Source organism: Serinus canaria, chromosome 12 (genome assembly GCF_022539315.1).
Source record: "Serinus canaria isolate serCan28SL12 chromosome 12, serCan2020, whole genome shotgun sequence".
NCBI classification, from domain to species: domain Eukaryota; kingdom Metazoa; phylum Chordata; class Aves; order Passeriformes; family Fringillidae; genus Serinus; species Serinus canaria.
This window is the reverse complement of record NC_066326.1, coordinates 13,904,131-13,925,792: the sequence shown is the minus strand read 5'-3', so window position 1 is coordinate 13,925,792 and position 21,662 is coordinate 13,904,131. Positions and strand designations below refer to the sequence as shown.

The following is a 21,662-nucleotide window of genomic DNA, read 5'->3' as shown; positions in this document are numbered from 1 at the left end:
AGCAGCCATTCTGCTTTGCTCATTCCTGTACTGAGAAGTACCTGACAAGTCTTTCTCCACCCTGACCTCTTGATAAGCTTTTGCCAACTCACGGCTGGTTACTGAATCACTGGGAGGACCTTACCCCAAGCTGTGAATCTGCACAGTGTGAAGAGCAGAGCAGCTGGCCCCAGCAGATGATAGATATCTACCTTCCTGCATGTCAAGGACCTGCCATCAGCTCCAGGCAGAAATAAACCCCTGAGTTAATGACAGCAACCGGCTATCCAGTAGCAGGGGAAAAATGCAGGTGTCCACAATAGGAATGAGGCCATTGTTTCACTCTCTGCAGCCTTCCCAGAGTGTTGTTATGTTACAGCCTTAGAGAGTGGGAACAGAGCCTGTCAGCAAATGCTGAATGAAGCCAAGAGGCAGCTACAGACAGGGCCACTCTGTGATCAGCCATAGCACATTCTCTTCCTCCCCCAGGGCCAGGACACCCCTTCAGGTTTCATTTGAAATGAAACAGTCCCCAGTGCCATGCTGGGGGGGACTGGGGCTCCCAGACCAACCATTTTCCCAGGTGCCTTAGAGCTCCATCTCTGACCTTCAAGCAGCACCTTTGCTGAATCCATCCCTGTGAAGATAAGGGAGAGACAGAGTAGCAACTTTACATGTACTAGGAGATTTTCTGGTCGGTGGTGTGTGGAATGGAGGAACAGAAGCAGAAATTTCCAGGGGTTGTGTGATGCAAATGTGCCCATCCACAAGTTACCACTGTGATAAGCAGCCAGAGCCAGGGACACAGAGCAGCTAATAACTTGCTCTCTCCACTGTACTCAGCTCTGTGACCCCTCCTCATCCCTGCAGGGTTGTTATAATTCCTCCCATTAGCAGAAGATGCAGGTAAAACCATCTGTCTGTGGAGCAAGCACCCAGTGGTCATTGTACAAACTGCCAAAAAAAAAAATCATTCCAATTACTCCACAGTGACAGAAAGTCCCAGGCATCCTTCTGCTCTGAGCCTTTGAAATGTAAAGCCACACTGTTTGGTGTCATTTAATTTGGAGCTCAGCCTCAGATCAGCAGAGCCTTGCTGAGCTTTAGGAGGAGGCAGCCATGCAAAACATACATGTGCAAAATTCAGATGTCAGTGGCCTGGAAGACAAGCATCCTCCAAGCTTCACCAGTAACTCCATTTCATGGCTCCAGCATCTCTCTTTTGCCATTCCAGTGTCAGAGGAGGCTGATTCTGTCCCAAAAGCTGTATTGAGCCTTTGCTCCAAGTCACTACTAGTTTATCTCTGGTACCCAGGAGAGCTGACTTCCCATCATCATCTCCCCTCTCAGGAAGGTTTGCTCCTCTCCTCCATACTAGAAGCACATTTTTTTTCAGACTATGCACCCAGCCCAGCAGACCTGGCAGGGCAGAGGCATCCTACCTAAGGGAGAGCTTGTCTCTGACAAACCCAGCAGAAATGCATCTGCTCAAGCCAGGTGTGAGCCTCTGCCTCCTCACACTCACCACAGCACTGAGGAGCCCAAGAAATGTGAATGTTGGGTGGGCTGGGGACAAAGAAATGGGTTGGACTAGAGGCATGATCAGGTTCTGATCCACTCTTGAGGGTAACAGGTGCCTTTCATCTCTCACCAACACCAGGTACTGCACTAGATCCTGAGAGAAATCAGCTCAAGGGTGACAGAGGACAAGCACTGGCTCATGCTCCCCAGGCAGACTGGCCCCTCTGCCCACTGTGGTCTGACAGCAGGGGAACAAATGCCTTTCCTTGTTTCCAGGCAATCAGGGAGGCGCCAGGTGACCCACCCAGCACAATGGCTAGGAAGGTGAAGAGAATTGCCATGACTTGTTGCTCACTTGGGATGGAGCAGGGGAAGCAGCTCAGGAAGCTTGGACATCCTGCCATGCTGCAGACCTCTATCAGCTGCCTCAGGGCAGTTCTGATCTGGAGTAATCCCTTCCAGCCCCAGGCATGAGTGGTGGAGATAGAAACTGCCAACATTTCTACTACAGGCTCTGATTTTCCGTGGTGTGGCTGAAGCACAGGCTGAAATAAACTGCCACATGCTGGAAAAGAAAAGACACAAAAGGAGTCCTAGAGCTGAGGGCTCACAGGCACTCTCCAAAAGCTTGCAAGCCAATAATTAGGCATAGCTCAACCTTCCTCTTTCAAGGAGCTCACAGACCAGTCTGCAAGCTGCTCTGGAGCCCTCAACAGCTGAGGCAGCTGGATACCATGAAGATGAACCCAGTCCTGGCAAATCCAGAGGAGTTCAGAGGGCCAGGATTTGGCAGCCTGTCGGGACAATCCAAGTTGTCCTGACAGTAAACAGGCAGTGGGTGTTTGCTCCTCAAAGCAGGATGGGATATACTGGCAGTGTGTAGGTCTGCACTGAACCATTGCACCTCTCCATACCCTGCATCCAACTTGCCAAAGGCTGTGAGTCCCTGTGGGTCTGGGCAGAGTGATGGCCACCAGACAACAGCATGGAGAGAGGAAAAGCACATCCTGAGACCACGAAGGCCTCCCCAGGATGTGAGCAGCTCCACAGATCTCCACACCTCTCACTCCACACCTATCCTGCTGCCTCTGCCCAGGGCCACCAGCACACAGCAGCATCAATTCAAACAGCATCCACAGGGCAGCAGCTGCTGCAGGCAGGCAGAGCTGACGGAGTTGTGTGTTTGTATCTCCCTGTCAAACAAAGAGACCCCGAGGGACTTCCAGTGTGACCCTTTGCTTCAGAGCAAACAGCTGGGCTCAGCCACCTCACTGGTGCCCCAGCCTCTGGTGCAGCCCCAATGCTGTGCCTTGCCTATGGCACACATGTTCTAGGCAGGAGGAGGAGGAAGAACTGAATTTGTTCTTTCATCCCTGTGATCTGATCACCACCCAACCTCGCGACTCATCCATCCATATTTTGACTCGCTGCAGAAGAGAAATGTTTTAACTCTCCTGCCCTCCCCAAAGCGGGGCCTTTCCTACTGTTTTATACCTAACTAGAATAGAAAAAGTGCAAGTTAGTCATAGCACAATGGTCCCTTTTCTGGAGGTAAAAATGCCACTGCTTTCAAGTGTATTATCTGCCTGCTCCACAGGTTTCAAAGTGGGAGCTTCACAGCCAGGGAAACTGGGCCAACAGCATTTGTTGGAAAAGAGCAATATTTCTATGAAGCTGTTTCGCATTTGATTGGGTTCATTTTGCTATTTCTTAAGCCTGGCACAGCTGGCAAGGTCTGGCTCAGAAGGCTGTGGGGAAGAACCCGTCCAGACAAAACTCATTAGGACTCAGCTAAAATAATTGCAGAGAGGCAGATCAATCTCATCCTTGAATTAATTGACTAGCTGTCAAGAAGGAAAGACCCCAAGGTTCAGGAAACTGTCGCTGCTGGAAGGAGCTGGACACATCTCCAATGCCTGACAAAGAAAACCTTTAGAACCAACTGCATCCTCTGGGATTCTCTATAAATACATCTGGGGAGAGCACACGTACAGATCAAGTCGATAAAGAGATCTGACAGAAAAACACTGTAGTATTTTACTCTCCCTCCTTGCCCAAGGCAAACCATTTCAGTTCTTTCTCTTCCTTGGACAGCCGTATGAAATATCCCCGGCTTCTCCCGTGATCATTAATCCTCACTGCAAAGAAGAAGGGGAAGCAAATCTTTTGTCTGAGAAGAATAATCTCTGTGAGAATTTTGCAAGGCTGAGCAAGTCATTATAAGGCTGCTCTCCCAACTTCCCAAAGCAGCAGCTTAGGAAAGTGAGGTGGCTTCCTACTCCCTACTGGGAGCAAAATGCCTCCAAACTGACTGACAGCCAACACCAGTCCAGGCTGTTGGCTGTCAGGCCATCAGGGATGCCCACACAGTTTGGCATGCATGGGAGGGCAGGCACTTGAAGTTCACTCTTCTTCCAGGAGCTACCTTTGGAAATGTTCCTGAAAAATGAGCTGGGATAGCAATAGGGTCAAAATGCTGGATGTCACAGGAAAGTGCCCACTGTGGCAGAGATCTGGGGCTGATGTGCCAGCTGGAAAAGCCCCCACAGGAATGTGGTGGAGGCTCCAAAGCCAGAGGCTTTAAAGATGCAATTGTGTGCTACATAACCACACTCTCTTTCTCATAAAAGTCTGTATCAGACTCTCTTTGCATGGCACTTCCAACCTAGTCTGTTCGCATTTTGTGATCAATTAGAACTGTGAGGCCATGGTGGCAGGAGCCTACATCCTACATCAGCTGCTTCCTTAGAATCAGGACTCCCCTGCCTGCTGCTAGAACAGACTCTTGCACAGAGTCAACAACAAGTTGAGGAAAACCTGGGGGATTTCACACATGCCACAAGCTGAAGAGGCAGGGAAGGAGTCTTTTTAACTACCAAAAATCAAAGCAGGTCAGCAAACCTTTCCTGCTCAAAGCAACAATGCTGTCAGAGCTGCACTTTGCACCTGCTCCCGTGCAAGAGCCAAATAGCAGAGCTGAAACAGAAGCTGCACAGTTTGCTTTCAGGAAGAAAGGTGTGTGCAGGTGCAGGCAGCAGAGCAGCAGGAAGGGCACCAGCACAGGCTGGGAAACCAACAGACACTGACTGGTGCACACCAACCTGCCTGGCACAGGCAGCACTGAACATGAAGCATGGTCAGTGTCAATTCACAGCCTGCCTGCAAGGACCAGAGAAAAGGTGACAGCACATGAGTATTGTCCTGGGGCTGCCACATTCCTCTGGGGAAAGGGACAGTGGGGCTGCCTGCTGCGAGTGGCAGGAGCCGTGACGCAGAGCCCCAGGTCCCCATATGTTCCATTAGCCGCACAGGAGGAGCACGGACCCTGCAGACACAGGTTAAACAGACCTGTGCCACTGCACAACCCACCCACTCCAAAGGCCCCCAGGCACTACACAACACTGCCCACCAAACCCCCTTCCACCTGGCTCAGCCCCCAGCCTGACCTCATGGGCATCCTGCCCTCCCCTCCCGCTCCACGCTGAAGGCGAGGTCGCTCACGCTCGCAGGACTGAAACATCTTTGGATGGTTTTGTCGCTAAAAATATTTAATAACTAAAAGTCGCTAAGAACGCGCGAACTGATGTGATGTGACATCCAGCTGGGGGGTGCCAACCAGCAGTGAGCAGGCAGCCTTGCTGCAGAGAGCCCACTGAAAACCAGCTGTCAGTGCAGGTCAACAAGAGATGAACGTGCCCGCACAGGCACAGACACCCCGGGGTTCTTCTCCGCTCCCTGCCGCTGCATGTCACCTTTCGGACAGGCTCGAGCATCACAGTGCCCACCCCCTGCCTGCTACCCCTGCCCAGCCTGAGATCCAGAGCTTCACTGGCTCCTGGCAGAGAGCACACACCAGCCAAGGGTGTTCTCCAGCACTGCCAACCAAGCCACTCTGGTCCTTGTCCTCAACATCAACTAGGCTGGTGGACAACCAAGAATGGTCCACGAATAGTGCACATGTGACATGACCTACAGCCCAGCTTGGGACCAGGCAAGGGCTCCCAAAACACTTTCCCTGGAGCCTGTATCCTTACTCCAAACATCTGACAGCTCACAGCCAAGCAGCCTGTCACACTGTCAGCTCTGGTCTCATCCCTGACATCAACAGAAGATGGACACGTCAAATCCTCTGTGACTCTCTAGGATTTTTTCCCCCGTTATCATTTGATGTATGAGGATCACTTCCCAGCAGTGTCAGGTAACCTCCTGTCTTCCTGGGAACCCTGAAGACCTACACTCATGAGCACATGGGCTTAAACTGAAGGTCACCCAGCCAGGCAGCTGAGTCACCACCCCTAACCCCAGCACCCTCTTTATGCAAATCAATTCCCACAGTCACACTGGGGCATGGGAAAAAAGCAGGAGAAGGATCGAGGGCTCCATTTCCAGAAAGCCACTGACATATTCTGCAGGATAACCCATTGATGCAAAGAGGAATAACATCAACTGGATGAGTCTTGCCAGACCCACATGATGAGACACTGAGGGCAGCAAAGCCCCAGGTTAGAGGTGATAAGTTCTGGATAAAGGTATTCTAGTCCTCCTTCTCTCTAGGGAGATGGATAATGTGGCTTTGAGTGGCCCTGGTTTAGCAAGGGCTCCACCTCGGGCAGTAGTCTTAAGGCTCTGGTCCCCAGGGCTTGCAGGAAAGCCCAGGAGCTCATGAGGATAAATGAAGCTGTGGTCAAAGAACACAGGACTGAGCATCTGTTAGTAATTCCTAGACCTCTGGAGGAAAATTCAGGCAGCAGTTGACTGGCTGAAGCTGCCACTGTGATCAGCTCTCACGCACGTGCAGACAGAAGCCTGAGCTGCTCACACACGACAAGCTGGCATTTAAAAATGCTTCATGCACAGAGCCCGGAATAAATAAACTAAATCATCCAGGAGAAAGAATTTAAGTGGAAAAACATCCCAATAATTGAGCCCTTTTTGTAAATGTTTTATCAGCTCCCAACCCCCAATCCCAGCCTCCCTACACAGCCAAGCAAAAGGATGGCCTTTAAAGCACAGACCACCTGGGATGGGAACACAGCTCCACAGACCTTCATTTAAAGCTGCCGGGAGAAAAGGATTTTCAACAGATCTGAGCAAAGGCAGCAGGCTCAGCAGCGTGGTCAGGTGAGCCAGAGGGGAAAGATGAGGTGCAGCCTCACAAGGGTGCTGAGGCTCATCTGCCATAAAGGATCATTTAGGCTCCCAGTTCCCCCCAGACAGAAGTATCCATGTTATGGAGCTGTTTGGGGCACTAGGTAGGGGAGAAGTGTCTGAAGATCCTGGATAGGTCAGCCAGGGGAAACCTCAGCAGCACCAGTGAGAAGGGAGGAGTGTTCACTGAGTATTTCTGCACTGAAATTAGGACAAAGTCAGACAACATGGGCAGAGGATGCGGGTGAAATGTTTGTTCTTCCATGACAAGATAAAACACATGGCTTGCAGGCCCAGATAACACACATTTCAACATGCCGAAGTCCCTGCTGACAAGCTGTCCACATGTCAAAGGGTGATCTCTGGCCAGCCAGAGATGCTAAAAAGTCCCAGGAGAGACAGCAGCCTGTACCTGCCAACATTCAATGGGCAAATAACTAACTTGAACAAGCACAGACTGCCCAGGCAAAGTCAGCCAAGACAAAATATACGGATGGCTGCAACTGGGCCAGATCACCAGGAAGCAAAGGAGATCAGCACAATTAATGCCAACCAACACTCGTTTACAGCTGTCAGATCCTGTTGGCAAACAGGATTTGTTTTAGTGGGGAGGGCGGGCTTGACTGATAAACAAACCAGCACTCGTGCCATTCAATCCAGCTCAGAGGAGATGCAGGACTTGGCATCATTTCCTATCTTTAACTGAGAAACCACAACTCCATCAAAGGGCAGAGGCACGTGTCTGAAGTTGCTATTAGCTGACTCAGATCAAACCCAGGACTGGGGGGTCTGTGGCAGGGGACAAAGTCTCCACCAAAGATTCATGTGCTACAGCAATATGACCATTGCTGAAATAAAGTAACTGTTTGAGCTACTGATAAGTCACAGAACTTTCTAAGCTGAAAATAGGTCCAAAAGAGAAACCTGAAATTAAGGTCAGAAAATATGGAAAACATTGGAAAATGTGGGAACTTTAAAAGGTTTTTGTATTTAGCTTGCAAAGAGAGAGGCAAGAGGCGACCACATCCTAGACTGCCATAGCTGACAAGGGGAGAAAAGCTTGCTCCAAGCTGATGGTCCAAGGAATAACACATTCCCTGGCTGTAAACAGGAACAAGCCACATCCTTCCAGCACCTTGTGGAGCACCTTTTATGGGGAGCTGAGGTATGGAGGAACACAACAGCCTCTGTCAGGCAGGAGCCAACCTGAGAGTTCCCAAATATTTCCTGGCATCACAGAGTCCATGCCAGCCTTTATTGCCCGAGATCTGCATAGTAAAGGAGTGGTTCACAAGCCCATGGAAGTGGGAAACTTGTGATTACAGAGATCAGGGGAAGAAAAAAAAGCTGGCAGTTTAGCTGAAGTTGGAGGATACCTTTACAAGACCATCCAAAGAGATAAACCTCCAGTTTTCCAAGTCAGGCAGAGTCAGAGTTTGAGGTCAGTCAGCTGGTGCTCTGGAGGGTGCAAGGCAGTCAGGATGATCCTGGCATCCACTTCCACATCTGCCTTGGCTGAAGACCACAAAACTGACCCAAAAAAATCACAAAAAGAGGCCATGTTGAAGCAGGCACTTCTCTAGGGCTGTTGTGGGAGACACCTGCCCGCTCTGCCTTGGATGCAATTAGCCACCTCTCTATGCCAGAAGAGACCAACAGCCAGGAGGTCCAAACTCACCCAATCTGGCAGTGCCCACTAGGTGCCAGAATGGATGCAGAGAAATGCAGGGACACAGAGCCCACCACAGAGAGTTCATTATATGTAAAGCAGAAGAAACACTCCTTGAAATGGCAGGAGGTTACAGGGGAATAACCAGCTCCCAGAGCTGTCAGAAAGGGTCCCCACCAGAGAAGAGCTTTCTCCTTGGCTCCCACGAGTTTGGAGTGCCTGGTCTGACAGGCAGCTGTGCTGTGGGCCAGGAGTGCACATCCCAGGAAAGCAGGGCATACCTGCCTGGAGGCAGAGAGAAGCAACATCAGAGGTTATTAGGGAGGAAATGCTTTTAAGGGACACTAAATAACCTCAGCCTATGCCTTAAATAACCCATGTTCAGAATAATGAGCCAGGAGCCCCTCCTGGGCTCCTCAGAAGGCAATTCTAGCCAGTAACTCACTGCCATCCCAGGGGAAGGATATCCTCTTACCTGCCAAGGATGGCTGCAGCCATTTCCCCACAGCTCTCAAAAGCCAGTCCTACACCAAAAGTCTGACAGAAATGCCAGCTCCTGTGCTTACAAGAGCCAGGGGGGCAAAGATGCATGCTGCAAGGACAGCCTGGACATGAGACCTCGGCTCCAAGCCAGCTCATCTCCCTTCCACCCTTAATGAAAGGAGACTGTCACCCTACTGCTCTTTTTAAATTCTTGTTATAAATTTGTTTTTAGCTTTTCCTGTCCCTCCAAAGCTGCAGCAAACCGGGAAACACAAAGTTCAGACTGCCAAAAGCCAGCACCACTGCACCCCCACAGCTTGGGAAACATGAGCCACAAGCATTCCTGGTAACTTCTGCACAGCACCAGGAAGCCTAGAGGGAGCCACACATCTCATCCACCAGCCTTTGGGAATAGATGTCCCCAAGTTAACCTCAGGGGATGCCATGGGAAGGCTGCTGGACTGCCATCTGTGGTAAGGCTTCTTTCAACTCTGGCCCAGACCTCCCCCCCAGCTCTCACTACCCTGTTCCCTCAGCTGGACCCCAACCCTCAGCTCCTTTGCCCTACATGCTCCCCTCCAGTCTCCGTCTCCTCCCATTCCTCTTCTCTATTTTTCAGCATCTCCAAAGCTTTCTCCACCTTCCCTCCCCACCTTGCAACTTTCTTCCTGCCTCCTTCAGCTCCCTCTCCATCCCCAGCTCTCCCACACCTTCTTTCTAGGACTAGGCAGCCATGTCATCCTCCCTCCACTTCAGCTAATTCCCTCTCTCCATGGGAGCCAGCATTTCATCCCTGCCACTGAGTCCCCTTTCATGCCTCATGGCTTTTCTTCTGACCTCCTGAGAGGGGAGAGCTGTGGGGGATCTGCTCTTGGCAGTCCTGACCCCCAGCTCTCATTAACAGCACCTTTCCCAAAGTAGGCACACAGGAAATAAATAAATAAATAAAGCAAATCTGTCTCACTGCTCTCTCGGGTTGCTTAAGGGAGTTGGGCTCCGGGGGTGGGATGAAGGATGCTATTTGGAGAAGCTGTCTCCATGGCAACCCCCATTCCCACCACTGAGCGGGCACAGGTCACCTGTTTCCATGAAAGTTTCCCCCTTCCCTCCCCATCCCTCCATCCCAGGAAGTGCCAGCACAGCCCCAGGGGTGCAGGCCGAGGGAGAAGCGGCAACGACACAGAAGCGTCAGGGATGCTGCTGGCAGGGCTGCAAACGGCCTCCCGAGTGCCCTGTGCCACACTGGACAAAGGCAGGGCATCCCCACGGTGCAGTGTGCAGGGAGCAGCAGCACCCACTCCCCTCTGCCCCTCCCAGCATGGCAAATCCATCCTCCTCCTGCCTGTGTCCCCACGGTCAGTGCCAGATGGGCAAGGGACTGATCCTGAGTCCTGATCCCGTTCTGCTGCCGGACATTCGGACAGACACAAGCACCCTGACCGCCGTGCTGCTGGGACTGGGGCAAGATCAAAATGTGGCCCTCCCTCTGCAAGTGCCTGTGGGTGTCTGTTTCCCTATTATTTCACTCACTGTACATCGAAATGGACTGCTCCCATTACACACTAGCAGGTGCTCCCAGAGCAGCCTGTGGTTCCCTTTCCAGGTCTAACAGCTCCACCTCCCATGCGACAGATGCGCTGCCGGGCCCTCTCCCCAGCTCAGGCAGCAGCAGCCTGGTGTCTCCGAGCACTCCCGCGGCCAAGCTGACGCTCCCGCCCGCTCAGCCCCCTCCGTGCACGCCCGCGCGTCCGCCACAGGGCTGGCAGCACTGCCTGATGCCCCCACAGCGAAACGGGCACAGCTCCAGGAGGAGACACAGAGGATGGGTTCTGCTTTCCTGAACGGGAGGAAGCAGCAGTGGCAGTGTCACCTACTGCCAGCACTAATGCTTGCTCTGCCAGTAGCAGCGGGCAGCTCCTTGCGGCCAGGGTGGACAAGAGGGTCGGCAAAGAGCCCCCAGCTGAAGCTCCAGGATTGGCACCCAGGCAGCCATGCTGCAGCACAGCGCAGGCTGGAGGGATTCACACGGTTCCCCCACAAGGCTGGGAGTTTCGCCAGGAAAAGCAAGTTTATAAATAGTGTGTTTCAACACGAGCAAACGAAAGCGTCAGAACTCGACAGTCAGATAAGCCAAGGGCTGAGCACCGGCCCCTCCACAGCATCCTCCCCCACTGGGAAGGACAGTCCCTTCCCTCCATCATCCAGCTAGCCAGGACCTTCCTTGCTCTCTGGAAAGCCTGCATCTGGAGGTGTCTACGTCAGATGTGCTGATTGGGAACACCCTCACCACAGCTGCTCTGGCAGCCAGAGCAAGGCGGCAGAGCTAGCTTCAAAAGGACCACAAGCAGCAGGGATGGCCACTCAGGGCAAGGGCAAACACAGCCCACAGCAGCTGGCTGCCCAGCCACGGCCAAGACCCACAAATTTCAATGTATTGCTTGAAAGAAAGTTTTCATAAGCCCACAGGCCAGAAAGTTTCTAACTTTTCCTCCTGTTCCTGAAGAAGACAGCTGCCCCACTGGTGAGGCTGGCACTCAAAACAGAAGTTCCATAGCAAGAAGTATTACACCGAAAGGCACATACCTGCCAGATCCTAACAACAAGAAAGAGACTCAAGGGGAAAACCAGCTTTTATCTCTGTGTTAAGGAGAAAAACAGCAAGTTATTAGATGAGAACTTATTTCTCATAAACACAAAACAGCAGAAAAGACAGCCCTGAGCCTACCGAGCAAATAGAAGGACATCCCTGCTGGGGAACTACCTGCCAGATTGCAAAAGGAGGAGATCTTGATGGTAGTGCCCAAGGGAAAATTTCAAGACATGGCATGTCAGAGCAGCCCCATCAGCTGTCAGGAAGAGAAGCCTCTGACAGCCCACTGAACACATGCAACGCTCCTCACGCCACACTCGCTTACCTTGATGTAAGTGTCAAGGGCTGGGTGGACACGGTTGACTGCCAGATGGATGGACAAAGGTGTAGTGAAGGGGAAGGTCGCCATGACCACGTGGCTGGGAGCAGGGAAGCTGAAGATCTTGAAGCCATACTTCTGGAACCGTTTAATCTGCTCTTCCGATGGCTTCGCATCTCCCTCGCTCAGGATGCGGCCTATGGCAAAGCGGCACTTCTCTGGAGACACCTGATTGAAGGGGACAGACAGACAGGGTCAGAAGAAGACAGAGGCTTGAAACTAGCCAAAACCTCAGCTTGCTGAGGTTGGAGGCAGGAGATGACCATAAACCAGTAAAAGCATGATCGGGCACACCAAAGCAGGTGCCCAGTCCTAACCCAGGCTGATCCAGGCCTAAATCATCTACACTCCTCCCAGCCTAAATGCACAGCCCAGTGGGGAAGGTGCTGCTCCTCTCCCTGGAGGGTAGAGGGACTTGCAGCAGAGAAGAGCTAAACCCCACCAAGCTGCTCACTCAAACCTGTCCTAGGTGACAGTCACTGCAGGAAGTCTCTCTCCTGATCCTGCATCAGACACCTTTCTGTCAACTGGTCACAGCCATCCCCTTCTGCAGGACACCCCTGCAGCTCAGGGAGGCGGCTTAGAGATGTGATCACAGCTTGCCCAGTTTGCCTCCCCCCCACTCCTGAGGAAGCCTCCTGACAGCCATGTGCACATGCCACCAACTACCATGGGCCAAGGGCACTAAGCTGAAGAGAAATCCAGAGGCTCCCGGGTCCTTCCAAAGTAGGCACACCCAGTATGGCAGTTTTGGGGTGAGGAAACTGAGGCAGGTAAAACCTGCATGCAGTCACCCAGCTGTTTGTAGTAACACAAAGAGAAATATATTCTCTTCTATCCTGAGCCCCAACAACATACAAACCCTAGAGCATGCTCTCTTTAGAGATTTGAGGATGCCTCCCATTAAGACAGGGGTGCAGGGCTCTCAGCCCAGCAAGGGGGGGGGGTGCTCAAAGCCCTGCCACCAACACAGGGATGACCCACGGGACTCCAGCCATCTCCACACCAAAGCTGACCCAAGCCACAACTTTCATTTCTAGTTTTCAACAGAATCCCACCACTTGAATTCAAGCTTACCCAGAGCCCTGGGCAGGAATGTGGGAGGGGGCTGGACAGCCTAGCCACTTTCCCTGATATAACCTAGGGGCACAAAGGTGTCACAAAACTCTCACAGGGACAATATGAAGCAGACAGAGGATGCACCAAGGCCAGCGTTTTACAGGTTCCCCTCCTCATGCAACACCACAAGGGGACCTGTGCTCTCTGATCTCATCCCTAATTTTGCTGTACTAAAGCCCACCAAAGCTTCCTCCTGCAGTGTCATCACCCTCTCTGCACTCCTTGCCCTGCCTTTCCCTTAAACACCTTCTGCTGTCGCAGGGCAGGACCGTTCCAGAGAGGGAACACAAGCAGATATAAACGGAAGGAGGACAGCAGCCTGTGGAGCAGCATCCATCAGGCTGGGGACAATCTCATGGCTCACTCTTGCCCTCCTGTGCTGCAAGAGGGAGCTGCAGACAGGGCTGAGCCCAGCATCCATCACTGCTCCGGGCAGGAAAGGAGAAGCAGATCCACCCCAAAGACAGCAAGAGGCAGCCATAAATGGCATCCCTGGGAAAAGAGCCAGATGAAACAAGGAGATATGGAAATCTAGATTAAATTCCTTTAAACATTCAATCTCCATTTATGTCCTGAGCAAAGACAGCTCAATCCCAGCCCCAGAGCAACTGTTGGAGGGACCAGAGCTGCTGGAGTGGGCAGCAATGCTAGGCCAGGCATGTTTGCTTCCTCCCTTCTCCTTTACCTTTCCTTTTCACAGCATGTAGCTCCACAGACATCTTTCCAAGGGTAGCAACAAGGCAGATTTGCCTTCTTGGAAAAGGAAAAGGAAAAGGAAAAGGAAAAGGAAAAGGAAAAGGAAAAGGAAAAGGAAAAGGAAAAGGAAAAGGAAAAGGAAAAGGAAAAGACTACACTTAAAACCAGCCTTTCCCTAATAGATTTGTCTTTTCCAGTAGGCAGGTGCTGATCAAAGCCTCTGGTCCCCCAAGCATCCTGACAGAGGATTTCTGGAAATTATTGCTTAACCTATCCATCAGCTTTGCCAGTTGGAACAAAACCTATTTCTGCATTCACAGAGCATTTTGGTCTTATCCATCCAACACTTGGGCACGGGCTTGTGGCTGAGCACATGGACTGGAGGCAAAAGTCCCTGGCATGTGCCTACAGCTATATGTGAGCAGGAGCTTGGCTGGAGCTGCACACAAACCCATCCGCCACATCCAGTCCTTGCTGAGGAGTTATTTTTGTTCCTGACAGAGGTGGGAAAAGGAGGGAGAAGTCCTCTGGGCTGCTAAATATTAAATAAAAAGGAAAAAGAAAAAAAAAAAGATTAAATTAATATTAATCTCGTCCATTAAAACACATAAAACATTGCTGGCAGAGTTTCGGTAGCACTCGGGAGCATCCTTGTGTGAATGCTGGGAGAGCCAGGAGTCAGCAGGGAGCCCCAGGGAGGCTGGTAGCAGTGGCTGCCCCAAGGACTGGCATGACCCTGAGGCAGCCCACATGCTCCAGGCCATGGGGCTCCCCCCAGCCCCGCTCTCAGCCAAGAGCAGCATACTGCTGCTACTCTCCAGTTCAGCATTCCCATCCTTTCTCCTAGCCAGAGCTTCCTTTGATGATAAATCCATCAGCACAGTAATTGCCACATGGCACTTGCTGGCCACCAGCCCCTTCCTGTCCCAGTGTTGGGGGCACCGAACCCCCCAGGAGCCATCGCTGGGGGTGGCTGTCTGGCCAGAGCCCTCCAGTGCTCCACCCCCAACACCACAGGATGCAGGACTTAGCCAGCACCTTCTGCTGCCTGATGACAAAGGTCTATTTTTAGAGACAAGTCAACATCTGTGGCAAGTGGCCAGCTCTGGGCGGGCCAGCTCTGCCAGAGGGTGCTTCACCGAGGTCAGGAGAGCACTGAGAATGAGGAGGAAGAGGAGGAAATCATCTCTTCCTCCCAGGGGAAAGGCAGCCTGGGTGAGCAATCCCACCCTGTGGAACGTCCAGGAATGAGGAGCCAGCAGTGCACACCATCTCCCAAGCCATCATGGCTCAGTGGATACGAGCACACGGGGAGCCCAATGGGACACTGGGGTGCTCTGCACCTGAGCCAGCACATCAAGTACAAGCACTGCAGTCTCCAGCCAAGAGACCAAGCCACAGCTGGCCCTTTCTTCACCTGCCCAGAGGCAAGAGAACCATCTGCCCAAACACATTCTCACTCCCAGCACCCTGGCTGGCCTGACCTGCCTGTGGGTGAGATGTGGATCTCTGGGGGGACCACTTCAGGAGCCAAAGATCAGCATGTGGAAGGTCCCACCCAGCAGCCCAGCTGCACCAGCAGACCAGGTCTGACGCTGTGCTCGTGGATGGCAGACAAGGCTCCTGACACTATGCAGAGGTGCAGGCACTGCAGCTATATCCTGCACAGCCCCCCTGTGCCCCAGCCACCACAGTGGCTACAGAGACAGGAGGCTCAGGCCACTGTCACCTGCTCAGTGTCATGAGCAAAGGCAGCTGTTACAGAGAAGGGCAAGGTCCATGGGGCTGCCTGCCAAACCTTGGAGGGCAGGTTAGATTCTTGCACAAGGAGAAATAGTTGGCTTCCAAAACCCTGGATGGCCACCAGAGACAAGGCCTGCAGCCTCACTGCCTTCTCCAGCCACAGGGTGAAGGCAGAGATGGTGCAGGAAGAGGAGAAAAAAAGACAAGACCTGGAAGGGGAGGCAGTTTGACCATGAATTGACAGCCCAAATCTTCAGGGTCAGGTCAGAGTTACTCCTTCCTATTCTCATCTGGTGCTACCAGGGAAAGAAAGCATTCCCTGTGCCAGCCAGGGCAGGAGTTACCACAAATATCCTTATCAGTATCCATGAGCCTCAACAGTACAGGCTTTTACTAGCCCAGGCTTTAGCAAACAAAGAGCCAAGGCCCTTGATACAATGTCAGCTCAAAGGCTACAGGGCAACCACAGGCATGTGAACATCATATCCCTGGAGCAGGACAGCACTGGGAATGGACACTGAGCCTTCCCACAGCATTGACTGCCTGCTCTGTGCCGAGACCATGGTGAACAAGCAGCACCATCAGGATTCTCAGCTCCAGGTGAGACCCTCAACACAAGGATACAAATTAGGGGCAATGAAATGGTCACTCTAACCACATGGGCACCACGGCCCCAGCTCCAAGCAGGACACTTTCTCCAGACAAAAGTGTCCAAGCATGCTTAGTCAAACCCTGCCTCTGCCCAGCTCATCCTAAGGAGAGAACTCATCCTTGCCATCATCTTCCCCAGGCCAGGAAGAGGCACCACGGTGTCTTCTCTGCCTCCCGTGATCCAGGTAGGTAGAGACAAGTCAGGGCACCACAGGATACAAGGACACAAGGTGGCTGAACACAGCAGGCTCCTCTGTGCACAGCCAAGCTCAGTTCTTTCTCACCTCCAATATCTTCCTGTCACAGCTCACTCAGCACTATGTTTTCATGGACAAGTTCTTCCCTCAGAGCAGGTCCAATGCCTGGGAGAAGCATCTTGCAAGCAACAAAACAAGGATTCTAAAACAAGACCAGACACCCCAGAGCAGAAGCACTGGGTGAGAGCTATCAGCCCAAGCCCTGTGCCCTGTACCAGCCCCCAACACACGAGCCCAAGCACACATGCACAGCTGCTGGCCACTCTTTTGTCCCTCCTCCCCACAGATTCCTCCACGGTCACACAAGCTACTGCAGAATTACCAGGGAGCCAGGCTGTCTGCCCCAGACAAATGCCCACATGCCATTATTTAGAAACCCCAGAGTCATTCAGCATCAGCAGCCAGGTTCCATTCCCTCCCGCCCCAGGAAGTTCTGATGCACTTTTGTTTGTTCCTTGTCTTTAACTGTTCCCATGGACTCTGGCTGGCAGCCATCAGGCAGTGTGCTTTCTGCTCACCTCTCAGCCCAGGAACATCATGGAGCAACTGTTTCATCAGACAGGAGCCCTTAGTAGGCAGCACCTGAGGTTTCAGTAAGAACTCTCAGGGGATGGAAGAACTACAGGGAAGCTCAGAAACACATGAGAACACCAGAAACAAGAGCAGGAGTATGGATTAGAACAGACCGAGCTTTTGAGAAGCGACCATCTGCTTTCAACCACAGAGCTGCAAGTCCAGAAGGAGCTCTGCCTGCACTTCCAAGGAACATGCCAAGGAATGCCTCACCTTGGGGTCGTGAACACTGGTTTCTGTTCCATAACCAGCTCTGTTATCCTGCTGATACCCTGTTCAGCAGAGGCTATCAGAAGATACCCGATGCCTTTCAGTCAGGATTATGCAAAACCCCATCTGCTTTCAGGTGCTTTTCCCCATACAGGATCCTCTGTAGATCTGGGAGACCTTGTGAACCCCAGTGCTCACCTACAGAGGATGAGCTGCACGAGCCTGAAGCACAGTTAGGGAGCATCCCAAGCTGGGAGCCACGAGAGCGTGCTGGCCCTGCCAGGCACACCTTACCGTGTGAGGGTTGTCATAGTAGACACCGATGGAGCAGAGCTTCGAGGAGATGCTGCAGCCATCCGTGAAGAGCTGCCCGGACTCTCCATAGGGGCCCACCCTGAACTTGTAGGCCAGTGTCATGCTGCCAACAGGGGGGGAGCCAGCACTCACAACCACCTCGGTGAAGAGCCCCGAGTAGACGACGAAGCCGAAGACGGTGAGCAGCAGCAGCACGACCAGCGCCGCGATCAGCCCCAGCAGCACCCAGTCGGTCATGATGGACACCTGGTGCGCCACGGCTCCTGAGGCACTGGCACCAAGAACAGAGAAGAAAAAGAGGGGCAGTTAAGCTACCACTTGGGCAAAGAACTGCTTTCTAAAATGATTTATTTGCAGCAAAATGCACTCTCTTGCAGTTCTTATGTGTGAAGCTTAAGAGAGTGGAACCCCTCCAGAAGCCTCCTGTATATTAGTGCCACATTGCATCAGCCTGCTCCAATTGGTCACCAGGTGCAAATTATATTGCTTCAGTGCCACTTGGGAATGAGGTGGCTTGGAAGGGAGGACAGAGAGGAATCATCTTCATCTCCTCAAAACTGTTCAAATCCAGTTTTCTATCCAGGAGAGGCCAAAACACCACCCTGGGAGCCTGCATCATGCAACAGAAAACAAATATACAACACTGGCCTAAGGATCAGGGAACCATAATAAAATCATTTATCATTTATGGGTATCAGGCCCACTCTAAGCCAGGCAGCCCCTTTGTCAATATATCCAGAAGCCCAGACCTTCCTTCCATGAGCCAAATGAAGACCACACCAGTTCAGATCAAGATCCAAGCACCCAGAGAGGCTCAGAGGAAGCTGAAAACCCAGCTAGAAAAAGCATTTCCAACACACTCAGGTACAATGAATTACTGGTATTCCTTTTAGATAGCTTTTTTTTTTTTAAACTAAAAGAGTTTTTATAACTTCAACAAAGGCTTGCTGTTTTTTGTTTGGCATCTTTTCTCTTGTGCTGACTGTGGGACACAGCAGCCTGGTGAATGCGTCCTGCTTGTTTTCACCCACCAAGTGCAACCACTCTGGGGAGTTGCAATCCAAACCATTCCAGAAGAGTTGTTTGTGTTTTATACTCCCTTGAGGCACAGCTCTGGTCACACAGGGAATGGTTGCAATGCTCCCCTGGGACTTTCACAGAAGATAGGTTTGGAAGTGAGTGCTGAAGTAAACAATCCACCTTTACCTCTGTGTGTTATAAACACACTTTGTCCACAAAGAGTCATTCACCGAGGCTGCTGCTTGTTCACTCAGCTTTACAAGAGAAAGCCACATCCTGGTAGGAAGCGCAGGCGGCTCCGCTCTGCTTTGGCCCGGCAAGCAGATACACAGCAAAACCAAGCCCTGCTGAGCCCAAACTGGGGCCGCGCTCTGGGCCAGGCACCATCTCACACCATGACCCCACTCACCTGAAAAACCAGCTCAGCCCAGAAATGCTTCAAGACATCTGATCCACTGGGGTGCAGGATCTGTGGCACTGCAGCAGGAAAAAATAAGTATAATTGCTTCCTCTCAAACTCATGGGGCCAAAGGCAAAACAGCTGCGGCAGTGCAGCCGAAAGGGGCCCGGTCACCTCGGACCTGCTCCCCACAGGAGGGGTGTCCCGAGGAGAACCTGCTCCTGCAGGACCCCGCAGGCTAAGATTTCTTCCCAAAACTCTGAGGCTGAATGCACGGGCACCAAGAAACATGGAAATGGGAAAGGAACGGTGAAAAAGGACGATGTCCTGCCTCTGCTGGGTGTCCCAGCCCGGCCGTCCCCGGGGACACCTGAGCCGCAGCCGGAGCTGCCCGCGGGTGCCCTGGCAGCAGAGAGCTCCCGGAGGGATACAGCCGCTCCCGCAGCGTCTCCGCTCCTCCCTGTAACCAACACAGACCCGGCACTTCAATCACGGCTCCAGTGATTCCCCCGAGCTGCCAGCCCCACGCCCAGCCCCAGGGCCCTGATGGCAGCCGCCCCAGAGGAGAGCAGGGTATTTTTGGCTGTTCTTCCCGGTTCCTGTGGCTCGTTCCCCGCCGGCACTGGCAGGCACTGCCGGCTCCCCCCAGCCCTCCTCACGGGCCGGGGATGTCATCTCCCCTTTCCGCCCGGGATGTCGACCCTCCCTGGTGCCCGTGCCCGGCGGAGGGTGGGGGTCTACCCCGAGCGGCCCCGCAGTCCGGCCTGCCTGGCGGGAGCCGCAGCCCTGGGCCCCGCCTGCCCGCAGGCAGCGCCTTTCGCACCGGCACCGGTGCAGCCCCCGCCACGGGCGTGCCCACCACCGGAACGCTGCGGGACCCGGCCGGCGCCCTCCAGCTCCAAGCAGGCCGCAGCCTGGGGGGACCGGACCGGGCAGGACCGGCGCGGCGCTACCCGCCGGGCCCCGCGGATCCCCGCAGAGCCGCCCCCGCCGCGGTGCCGGGCGGGGTCCCCGGACACCCCCCACGCTCTCACCGGGGCTCCCGGCGCGGCCGGCCCGGAGCGATCCCGGCGCCGCCCCGCCCCGCCCCGCCGCCAGGGGGCGGCTGCGCGCGGGGCCTGGGGGCGGGGCGGTTGGATGGGCGGGGCATAGGGCCGCGTTACGAGTGCGCGGAGGGCGGGGCTTCTTACGGGGGCGGGGCTTCCGACGGGGGCGGGGCTTGGACAGGGCAGCCGGAGGGTTTGCGCGTCCCGGCGGGGCTGAGGCAGCGCCCCGCGGGGAGTGCGCCCTCTGGCGGACGGGCGGCGCCACGGCCTGGCCTCAGGCAGGGTTCGAGCGCCCCCGAGGCTCCTCGGAGCTCCCGGCTGCTCCCCGACCTTTCCAGCGCCTCCCCGGTTGCCCAGCCCTGCAGCCCGGGAGCGCCCCCCTCGCCGAGCAGGAAGGTTGTGGATGCAGAGCTCCCAGACCCCTGCAGCAAGGCGGAGGGCTCTCCCGTCCGAGCCCTGCGCCCTCCTAGGCACTGCTGATCGCCAACAACGCCGTGTCCTACAGCCTGCTACGGCATCCCGCGGCACTGCCCTGCCGGCTGATCTCCGCCTCAGGCTCCCAGCGGACGGAGCCCCCGGTGAATGGGCCCTTCCTTCCCTCGGGCGCTGGGCGAGCAGGAGCCACCCTGAACCAGCCGAGCGTCACGGCCCTGACCACAGGGCCTGGCCTGGCCGGTCGGGGCACTGGGCAGAGCTGCTCTGCTGCACCCAAGCCCTTCCCAGCAAACCCAGAGTGGGTTTTCAACAGCTGCTCGCAGGTTCCATCGCTGGGGCTGTTGCAATCTGGCAGAAACATCTTGGCTTCTGGCTGTGCTTCGGTCTTCCCACTGGAAGGAAAATCAGCCAGACATCTCAGCAGTGTCCACCAAGGGGAGCACCAGGAAGGCTAAGAAGCAGCCTTCACACCTCTCTGGACTTTCTTCAGCCTCTTCAACCCTCTTAGCAGGGAACGTTTGCTCTATGTTGGTCCACGAGCCACCTTCAGATGCAGCAAGGAGCAGTGAAGTGTGGCCTCTCCTGCTGAGGTTTCACATCATTTCCCTGCATCCCAACCCCCTTCACGGGTTGGTTTTTTCTGTTTTGTTTTCAGAGGGAACCCAGCCATCGCTTTTCACCAATGTGCTCATTTATGAACAGCAGTGTGAAATACTGCAGTACTTCAATACTTGCCTTTCTCCAGCAGCTTCCTTGTGAGAATCTCGAGGCTTTCCATAACCTGAAATTAGTTAAACCTCAGAGGCTCTCCTTGTATTTGGCATTATAACTCTTTTGCAGCTGGAAGAAAATACTCCAGCTTAGTTACGTGTCTCGCCTGGAGCCATGCAGTGAATCACTGGCAAGAAGAGGAACAGAACTCAAAAGCCCTGCAGCTGCCAGCTCTGGTCATCAGACACCTCTCCTTCCTCCAGCCTTAAAGTTCTTTAAATCTGCACCCATTTAGTATGTAATGCATATGTTTCTCCATTACAACAGCAAACACTAAAATTTGGGTCTAATTTAACAGCTCCATGCCTTCACTCTGAGCCAGTACATTGGGGAGAGGTGAGACAGGTAAAATGTGCTCTCCAGCAGGGCGCTGTGTGTCAGGGTATGGCAGGCATTGGTCTCAGCAGATTTGTTTGAGCCCTAACATCTCTAACAGGGGATGCACATCAGCCCATTCTCATTTGAATGCTAAGTGGCAGTCAGAAGTGGAGGTGGGTTGTGAGCAGAAGCAGATGTGGGCGAGCTGCCCCACCTCTCAACTTCCAGCCAACATTTCTCCATCTTCTGTGGCCTCTCTGTGGAGGGACTCCAGCTTCATCCCAGCATTAGCAGGCAGAAATGATGCTCAATAGGGCAGTGACCTCATCTCACTCCAAT

The 21,662-nt window shown here is 53.5% G+C and overlaps 1 protein-coding gene across 1 annotated transcript in view; it reads right to left on the bottom strand.

The window, feature by feature from the left end:
- Positions 1–19,867, bottom strand: part of TEX264 (testis expressed 264, ER-phagy receptor) — a 39,303-nt gene extending 19,436 nt beyond the window's left edge. Inside the window, exons 1-4 of the mRNA XM_009099522.4 lie at positions 19,788–19,867; positions 18,763–18,830; positions 17,313–17,604; positions 11,716–11,937 (exon numbers count right to left, since the gene is read on the bottom strand). Of these exons, the coding sequence (XP_009097770.1) occupies positions 11,716–11,937; positions 17,313–17,570 (480 nt within the window). The 5' untranslated portion in view covers positions 17,571–17,604; positions 18,763–18,830; positions 19,788–19,867. The remainder of the gene's footprint in view (positions 1–11,715; positions 11,938–17,312; positions 17,605–18,762; positions 18,831–19,787) is intronic.
- Positions 19,868–21,662: the final 1,795 nt, after the last annotated feature.